The 10,346-nt window shown below is 43.5% G+C and overlaps 1 protein-coding gene across 2 annotated transcripts in view; it reads left to right on the top strand.

Moving 5' to 3' along the window:
* The window catches only part of rarga (retinoic acid receptor gamma a), a 61,477-nt gene extending 56,971 nt beyond the window's left edge, over positions 1-4,506 (top strand). For both annotated transcript variants that reach the window (XM_080763476.1, XM_080763477.1), the window contains 3 exons: positions 909-1,067; positions 1,426-2,219; positions 2,266-4,506. In XM_080763476.1, coding sequence (XP_080619602.1) covers positions 909-1,067; positions 1,426-1,835 — 569 coding nt within the window. In that variant the 3' untranslated portion in view covers positions 1,836-2,219; positions 2,266-4,506. The remainder of the gene's footprint in view (positions 1-908; positions 1,068-1,425; positions 2,220-2,265) is intronic.
* The last annotated feature ends 5,840 nt before the right edge of the window (positions 4,507-10,346 follow it).

Here is a 10,346-nt window from a genome sequence, read left to right as displayed (position 1 = left end):
TCTCACAAAAACTCAAAACTGGCCATTCATTGTCAATGGTGCATTCAATGTTTGTGTTGGGACAATGTTTGTGTTTACAGAAAACCCCTCAAAGCTGGACATAGGAGGTGCTAGCACCCCTCAAAAGCATACTTCCTGGCCTTGACAGCCCATACATCCAAACAGAACAGTCCTATCTGATTGCATTAAACAACGACATTAAACTGACTTTGGCACTCACTTTGCCACTTGATTTGCCACTCACTTTATGCATGCGCATATACCCTCTATTCCAGGGGTGTCAAACTGGCGATCCTACAGAATAGAGTCTATTCTGTAGTTCTTATAACCTCATACCATGTGTGGCCAGTAATCTGTCATTGTATGTATGTATTGTGTATATCAAAGGACCCCCAGGGGTTCCAAGTGGCCCCCAGCTAAACGATTGAACCACATTTTTGACCTTTATTGCTCTGTAACTTGAAGAGTGTGCAGATCTGGGGATGCCTTCACTTTATGCATGCGCATATACCCTCTATTCCAGGGGTGTCAAACTGGCGATCCTACAGAATAGAGTCTATTCTGTAGTTCTTATAACCTCATACCATGTGTGGCCAGTAATCTGTCATTGTATGTATGTATTGTGTATATCAAAGGACCCCCAGGGGTTCCAAGTGGCCCCCAGCTAAACGATTGAACCACATTTTTGACCTTTATTGCTCTGTAACTTGAAGAGTGTGCAGATCTGGGGATGCCTAATGCATTCCAAACTGGTGGTCCATTCCATTAAAACGTTCGAGAACACACGCACACACACACACACACACACACACACACACACACACACACACACACACACACACACACACACACACACACACACACACGTGCATATGTAAAACCATAATATATATGGTTCTCCCTCACAGATCGCATGGACCTGGAGGAACCGCAGAAGGTGGATAAGCTGCAGGAACCTCTACTGGAGGCCCTGAAGATCTACGCCCGCCGCCGTCGCCCCAACAAACCTCACATGTTCCCTCGCATGCTGATGAAGATCACCGACCTCAGGGGCATCAGCACCAAAGGTCCGTACCATGCCTTCATGTTGGGCTCAGTTCACCGCTTACACCCTCAATTAACCTCAATTAAACCCTATTTTGTAGATTTTTTTTTTTTTTTAATCTTTGACCAGGGGGTCCCCAGCTAAATTAGTTAACCACTTTAACCATATTATTTTATATCGTGGCTATTCAGACAAAAATGTAAAAAGAAAAAGCGGAGCTTCCCTTTATCTTTTCTTTATACCGTGGCTATTCAAAAATAGCCGCAAAATATTTTCAGATGGGGGTCCGCAGCCAAATACATATCATTTTGGGACGTCCTTGGCCTGGTGAAAGTCACTGCTATAGACTAGAGGGTTAACGTGGTGTCTTTGGCTCATAGGCGCGGAGAGAGCCATCACCCTGAAGATGGAGATCCCCGGGCCCATGCCTCCTCTGATCCGGGAGATGCTGGAGAACCCCGAGGCCTTCGAAGACCAGACGGAGAAGGAGCAGAGCCCGACACCGCCGCCGCCCCCGCCGCCCCCCTCCTCCTCCTCCTCCTCCTCCTCCTCCTCTTCCGGGGGCGCGCCGCCCCCCGCCATGAAGCAGGAGGCGGAGGACGAGGAGGACAGCTGGGCCACGGAGAACGGCAGCGAGCCCAGCCCCGAGGAGGAGGACGAGGAGGAGGAGGAGGAGGACGCAGATCGGGACGAGGAGCGGGACAGGGCCTCGGACAGTGACGGCGAGACCTGGGGCGTGCTGGAGGCCATCGACGGCGCCCGGAAGAGTCACGCGGGCAGGGCGCAGTGAGGAGGAGGAGGAGCATCCCTGGTTACACACGTTGCAGTGCACATAACACACGTTACTGTACGACCGTACTACATACAATACAATACATACACCACACTATCATATTCCATTATGCAGTACATGTCGTGTTGTTGTTGTTGTTGTTGTTGTCGGGGCAGAAACCTTGTAATCTTTTGAGATTTCAACTTTTATTTTTTAATTTTTTGTAAATGAACACAAAGCTGAACGATCTATAAGCTTCAAAAGTTTTGCTATTTAAAAAAAAAAAACTATACATTTTGAAGGTGAAAGTTGTTAATACTTTTATGCATTGGCTAAATAATTCATAAAACCAATAGAAAGACTTAACAAGACCTTGTCACTAAATGATAATAGCTACAGTCAGTGGAGCCTTTGGAACATGCCATTCTGTTTGACCGTTTCCTGAAAGGTTCTTTTTTTTGGGACGTACAACGGTTTCCACCTGACAGTAACGACGACATGCAAGTTCACTCGTGCATGCATGCAACACATGCACGCACACGCACGCACGCACACACGCACACACACACACACACACACACACACACACACACACACACACACACACACACACACACACACACACACACACACACACACACACACACAACACACACACACAAGATGCTGGCCTTCCCCACACCCTGTGTCCCCTCTTCTTTCTCCTCACTGCACACCACCCTGACCTCCAAGGTGGAGCACAGCAGAGCCTTATCTGTACAGACTGGTGTAACTCAGGCCATGACATTATGGTCCATGACAAGATGTCAACATGCAGACAGTCAGAGACACAACGTACAAGAGGAGAGACGACGAAACCACACAGACTCCTGACGTAAAGCCAACGTAAGAGGGAAGCTGCGTGACAAAAAGAACTTGATCTCTTTGAGAAAGCAAAACTTATTTGTTTGTTTTATTGTTTGTTTTTTTACTATCTCATGTTTATATTTAGAGGAACAGCCAAAACAGACACCAGAACTGAACAGTTGTTTCCAACGGATACGCATAAAAAAAAGCACACTTTTCACAGGAAAAACAAAAGAATACAGGGCGAAACCAAACTGAGTATGCTAATCTTTATCTTTTTCTTTATTTTTTTCTGTTATTGCTTTATGAATATTGTTTTAACTTTTTCTTTACTTGATGTTTTTTTTTTCCTCCCTTCAATTTATGAATAAGTCCATACATATCTATATACCATTATATTTTTTGTCTTATTTGTTATTCTGGTTTTATATATGAATTATTTTTTCTTTTTAAACTTTCCTGAGAAGTTATTCAGAGGGAAAGTAGGGTAATCAAAACTGGCTGGTTCTCCCTAACCAGCTACATTAAATAAGCTGGGGCTTTTTGGGCACTTTGGCTCACTGTAGATGTCAACGATAATCAACCCAGTAGAAGAATGTTGTGTTACAGTTACTCAACCAGTTTGTGTTATCAGGGAACTGGCATTATTCTGTTTTGCTCTCATTGCAAAATAGAAGAAGAAAAAAAGAAAAAAAAAGAAAAGAAAAATATGCTGTCGATGTGGGAAAAGTATCTTTGTGCCAAAGTTATCAAAAGTCATATTTGGAACATGAGTTTGACTACTGGCAGGGACCCTAGTCGTGTTACAGTGATCCTCACATCAGAGGACACACACGCGCGTGCGCACACACATACACACACACAAGTACGCACGCACACACACGCAAATGCACGCAAACGTGCGCACATACACACACACACACACACACACACACACACACACACAAACCCTCAGCTGTAACGGATTTGCCGAGCTGGCATTTAGTGCCTCGACAGACAGAGATTTACACTTGGCCATATATGTAGCACTTTTGAGATCCTGTTGTTAGCAAGGCACATGTACACTGAGTGTAAGGCCCACTGTCCAGCAGTTTATCCATAATAAGACACATACGTCGTAACTCGACAACAAACCTAAAAACGTATTGTTATACAATCAGACTTAGAGCACTCGCCCTGTCGTTGATGCCAGCAGAAACAAAACGATTAGAATGCAGACCCCATGCCTAGTCTACATAATAATCCGGTGGTTCTCAAAACCTGTTGATTTCAAGGACCCCCCAAATGGATATGCATCAGACTCAGCTTTTTGCTATCTCTGGGACCCCCATCTATACTGTAAAGTCCTCAGTGTTCGGTTAACTCTGAGAGTGTGCGACCTGAACCAAATGGAGCCTTAATACATACGGGTTCAACTATCGTTCCTTTTGCACACTCTCTGAGTGTATAGGGTCCACACTGGGATCCCTGATGGGTCCCCGGACCCACCGTTGAGAACCACAATCAACCTGGAGAGATATCCACATATATACTGTACAGTACCTGCTAATTTATACGTATAAATTAGGGGCTTTTTTTATTATGCATCGACAAAGAAGAAAGAAAGGTCACCGACAATTATGCAAACTTGAAAAAAAAAGCAGGAATCTTTTACAATTATGGAAGACACCATGGAATCAGACTCAGGGCTTTTTGGTAAGGACCAAACCATAGCTGCCCGTTCGTTGTGGCACGCTGGAAAAAAATGAATTAAAAAAAAAGAAGAAAAAAAAAGGCAATATTTATGTGTTATTATCTTGACTCAGTTTGATCAGCTTATTCCCTCTGTGTGTGTACATAGACAGATACAAAAAAACAACTCTGGAAAAGAAAAAAAGCCTGGATGGGCAGTCTATAGTCTGTCTTGTCTGTCTGTCTGTCTGCGGCATCACTGCGCCACCATCGCACTGGCATCCAGGCGGCAAACCTGCCTTCTCATCGCAAAACGACAAACAAAAAAAAAAGCAAAGAAAAAAAAAAGCCATTAATTCATCTATCGACGTGTTCTCTTGTGTGTATCCTCTCTTCTTTGTAAAGAAGCTGATAGGTTGGGGTGGGAGGGGGGTGGGTGGGGGGGGGGGGGGTTGGCGGGTTTTAACATGTTCTTATGTATCATTTCTCTTTTTATTGCCAAAATGTCTCAGTGGGTGATGATCAGTTGGGGAAAGTGCAGCTGATGCATTTTTTGCTGTCTCTCTTTGAAGCAATATGTAAGTAAAACTCAACCTGCAGCAATGAGAGGTTCTGTCGTGCGTGTATGTGCGCGCGCATGTGTGTGTGTGTGTGTGTGTGTGTGCGTGTGTGTGTGTGTGAGAGAGAGAGAGAGAGAGAGAGAGAGGGAGAGTGTGCGTGCTTCTGTGTGCTCTTTGACATGTCATTGGGTGAATGTTCTCATTTATGGTGCTGTCACAGACAGAACAGGTTGCAATGTGATGACTTCTCTCTCTCCATCTCTCTACCTGGCTGTCATGATGATGATGATGATGATGCAAGCAGAACATTGAGATGGTGTAGTTTTGGTGTTCTCTTTGGCCAAGATGTTGTCACCCCCTCCTCTGTTCATGTCAACTCTTGTCATACAAAGAAAAGCCATATAAACAGTAAGTAAGAGGCACAATAAATTACTTTTGTGAGTTTACTGGACGTTCTTTTTTTTTCTTTCTGTCCCCATGAGGCACTTCACATCATAGATCTGAACAGTGGTTCCAAAACGTTTTCATGTCAAGGACCCCCAAATTGACACTCATTAGCCCATGGACCCCCATTTGAAAATATATGCCAGAGACCCCCATAAAAGAAGACTTTTACAGCTGTGATTCTCAACCCGTTTCATTTCAAGGACCCCCAGTTTGACATATTAGTCTACGGGTCCCCATTTAATGGCATTTCTATCTCTGGGACCCCCTATTTATATTGTAAAAACCAATGTAAATAAGAGTGTACAAATGGAACCAAATGGACCACATTTGGTTCCATTTGTACAGACCCATATAGGGTCCATTTGGTTACAAACTATCATTTAGCTGGGGACTCCCTCAAGGACCCCTGGGGGTCCCCGGACCCCACTTTGGGAACCACTGCTGTAGAAAATGCATTGAATGATGTGTAATTTCAATGAAATAGGCCATGTATAGGTAAACAACTTTCGTGATTCTAAATTTAGTATACAACCTTAATATGATTTTTTCCCTCGTGCCATGGAAAACCTCTAATGAAAGGCCATCTCACCGAAAGTGACCTCATATAACAAATTTAACAATGCACATTTTGTATTTTAGCATGATGGTTATAACGAGCCATTGATCCCCATTGAACCCATATATTTTCAAGTGAGGTGAGGCTATTTTATTTCAAGTCACTTAAAAAAAACAAAGGAAACTTTAAGAAAATAAAATTGTTATATAAAAAAAACACTATTAAAGAAAACAAAATCAAAAGGCAAAAGGCAAGTGGAAGACGGGGAGTATCATGCTGCAATACTAGTAATCTAGCGGTGACCACCAGTAGAGGGAGCTGTTGTACCGAGGGTATGGGTCTCACTCTCAAAGCATGTAGCAGTCTGTTCTGTATCTGTACAGTGTACAGTACAGTACTGATCAGGTTATTACTGTTAAGCCTAATTTATGCTCCGTCGAAAACAGCAGGCCTACAGGCTCCATCTGTGAGATTGTAGCTTGGCTATTTTCAACGCGCGCGACACCGTCGCGCGACGAAGTAGTAGGCTATGAACTGGTCTTCAGGTTGTGGCAGCAGCTAGGCGATGGTTGCAGAGAGAGAGGGCGTCATAAATCACTGGCTGGCTCCCTGCTGAAAACAAGGACATCAGATATAAAGGTCTGCTCCAGAGATTTGTGCACTCTGCGACTGGAGGAGGGCAGCTTGAAAAATAACTTTAATCAGTAGAGCTGTGGTGGTGGTGGTGGTGGTGGTGGAGGAACACAAACAAAATAACAATAGAAACTAACTGTATGGTTTACGTAGGCCCCGATCTATATTAACTTCTGCTATGGCCTAGGCTATTTGCAGTTATGGAGCCATGGTCAAGTTTATCTTTGAAAAAAGTGCCCCAAAACGAAACAGTTAGTTAGGGCACTCGATCCACTCCACACACCCCACTATACTCCAACCCAAACGATTACCAGGATTATTTTACATATGGCTAACACATGGCAGTGAATGAAATATTATCAGAAGGTTTTTTGATGGTCCCAATAAATGTTGTTTTCTGGAGAGAAAAAAGTGAAGCCTGTCTAATGAATAGATAGACAGACAGACAGACAGACAGACAGACAGACAGACAGACAGAGAAAGAGAGAGAGAGAGAGAGAGAGAGAGAGAGAGAGAGAGAGAGAGAGAGAGAGAGAGAGTGTGAGTGTGTGTGTGTGTGTGTGTGTGTGTGTGTGTGGGGGGGGGGGTGATAAACAGAGATGAGATTCTATCAATTATATTATTGCCATAATTAACTATCATTAAAGACAGATCAATAAAGCCACACTGGGATTAAAATAAGGTCCATACATTATACACTAGTTTTACAAGGCGCAATCAAACAGCCTCATATATTCAACCTCTGTAAGGCGTTACCATGGGAACCATGGAGAGAGGGTGAGAGGGTGGGCTCGGGGTACATTTAAAGGAGAAGAGCTGGATTTCCATATACTCATCCTTCCACAACAGTGGCGTTCAATTAACTAATGACTTCAAGTGTCTTCACTTGGAGGGATGGAATTATTTTTACTTCCTAACCGAGGAGGGCTTTAAGTAAAAGTGGTAGCACGTGATGAATTAACAAAAGGTGTTACGATCTTCATTCTAATATCCCATCCGCCACAGGACATCAATTATTCACATAAATTGTAAAGGAATCCATGAAACTGGGTCATGGGTGCAGCATGCCATGGAGAAGCTCATTTGAATATTATCCCACGGAGAGCCTCTCTCCGCCTTGACATTCACAAAGTTTGCAGCACTGAAAATGAAGGAATTTGCATTGACGCCTTGGGTCATTGGCCAACGCGTATGCCAACATGCCAGAGAGGGGAGGGGACAGGGGAAGTGGGGTGGCCGACTGGGCGTATATGGACACAGATGGGCGTATCAACAATTACAAATGTTTGTGTCACTGTCAACACAAAGTGCCCGCCTGCTTCGGTTGTCAACAAACTGTGACTGGTTGTCATTCCTTGAACCCTGCTTCCTGTTGACTCCGGGGTTGATAAAGATATGGTATGGGAATCAGTTACTGGGGAATAAAATAATCATCCTTCTTACTAGTAGGCCTACTACTTTCCAGTTTCCACATGGAGTCAGTGTCAACACAGTGTGGCACACCACACTGCCTCCGCACCTAGCACCGCGTTTGTTGCAGGCTGCAGCTATAGCCACCCTGCCCAGCGCCAGGTGAAGACCATGTATGAAGTATATGTATGTATGTATGTATGTATGAGTATAATGATTTAGAATGAGCGTTGAAGCTTGTTTAATTAAATTGACCCTGTGACGTGTGTGGGGGATTGATCATAGGTGAACACCTTGAAGACAGGTAGCCTTCAATATGGGCCTATGGGCCTATATTGAAGAATAAAAAAATCACACCCATGTGAAGTGAGAGGCGCTCTTATCATTATACATCATCATAATATTATATCATCTCAGGAACAACTGAATTTATGTGATTGGTTAGCCGATTTGCTCGTCTACATATGACGTACATTTTCCCTTCATTATCAATGGCATTTAATGTTTGTGTTGCCACAAATTCATATTCGACAGACATAGGCTATGACCTAATTTCCCCTTTCATTGTCAATGGCAAATATGAGATGTGTGGGGAAAAAAGTATATAGGAGGGGCTAGCGCAAAGGGGCGCCTCACTTAGTTTAACAAACATTAAAAGTCCATAGACTTGGCTGCCACAAAAATAAATCAAGGACAAACTCAAAAGAATAAGAGGATAAACAAGTCAGAAGAAGTAAGCCTAATTAGCCTTTAATTAATATTGATGTTTTTTTGTTGTAAATGGGTTAAGTATAAAAGTGACATTTCTAACTAGTCATTTGGTGCCTCCCTGACACTTAAATGTCTCGTTGAGCTTAGCATAATGAGCAGAGCATTAGATTTTTCATATTGACTTGCGGAATTTGTGATGGTTCCAGCAGGCCATTTCCACATAATAAACATTATTTATTTATTAATTTGTGATGGTTCCAGCAGGCCATTTCCACATACTAAACATTTATTTAGCACCTTTCTTAAACGGTGCTCATGACAAGCGAAGCGACTTTGCCTACTTAACATTCGCTCATATATTCTTGTTGATAGAATGTACAATCATTCTCATATTCACTGTTAGTCTTTAGGCTACATATATTATTCATTCATACTGTATATTAACTGTACTGACTGTACATTCAGACTCATGTGTAATGTATTACCCTGGCCATGTAGATAATGTTAACCTATTCATTCAGAGACCGAAGTGCAGATGTCTTGCCTATTTAATTAGATTCTTTTTTTGAATCAACTCTTGTTCACCTGTTCCTGTGTTTCACTCTTACTGTGGTTGATGTTATGACACCTGCATTTCCCCACAAGGTTTATTTTATCTCATCTTTACTAAAGTGCTTTACAGAAAAAATCACACCCGTGTGAAGTGAGTGGTGCAACTCCGTGTGGGGGTGGAAGTTCCAGACCCACAGGAACGCACCCAGGGTGCCGGGCCGATTCTGGCGAGCCGCCCTGCGTCCGAAACAATTGAGAAATGACAGTTACCGTGTGGGGGTCCCTCTACTGTACTGTACTGTACTGTCACTGTACTGTACTGGGACACCCGAAATCACCATATATACTGTTAATATGTGCGTGTGTGTTTGTGTTTGTGTTTGTGTGTTGCGCACAGGTGGTGAAAAACAACCATGATGTTTCCGTGCTCAGATGCACCCACCCAGCCACCTAGCCACCCACAGCTCCGTAAGGGAGTCAAAAACAAGGCCAGGGTAACAGGGTTTGACTTTTTTTTAAATACTGTAAATAGAAAAGAAAAAATACCATTACTGTATCAAATTTAATCAACAAACGATACTATAAAAAAGATATTCACAATATCCGTGGAACCTCAAAATCAAATGAAATGGAATGTCTCAACTCCTGCGTTCCAAGCGCTTCTCAGAGTGGGCGGTGGGGGAACCCATGCAGCTCAAATATTATTATTTTGGAGGGTCACTGCCTGAAAAGGTTGAGAACAACTGCTAGGGACTAGGGACTCTATAGTGGTATTGCAGCAGAAGCTTAGCTCCTGAGAGGGGAGGCGTCACGTGAGGATATAGAGCCCAATGAATGCAGGTGCTCCTGGCAGTAGTTAGGGAGGAAGGCTCTCCCAGGGTGTGATAAAATCAGAGAATGGCAGCGCATGCAGGTTAGGCTGAACGTGATAAAAAAAGAAGAAGAAGAAGAAGAAGGCAAAAAATGGGTGGACCTGGAGCCATATAAAAAGGCAGCAAGGGACGTATGTCACATGCCACATGTACAGTGCCGGAGACGAGATCATAATGTGAAACACCGTATCGCATGGGCCGGGGCCGGAGCACACAAAGGGGACACGTTCATCATCGTTCGTTACTTATGCAGGGGAATCCGAGGGGGGTA

Source organism: Protomyctophum bolini (genome assembly GCF_963924005.1).
Source record: "Protomyctophum bolini genome assembly, chromosome: 5".
Classification (NCBI taxonomy): domain Eukaryota; kingdom Metazoa; phylum Chordata; class Actinopteri; order Myctophiformes; family Myctophidae; genus Protomyctophum; species Protomyctophum bolini.
This window is presented reverse-complemented; position numbering and strand designations above follow the sequence as displayed.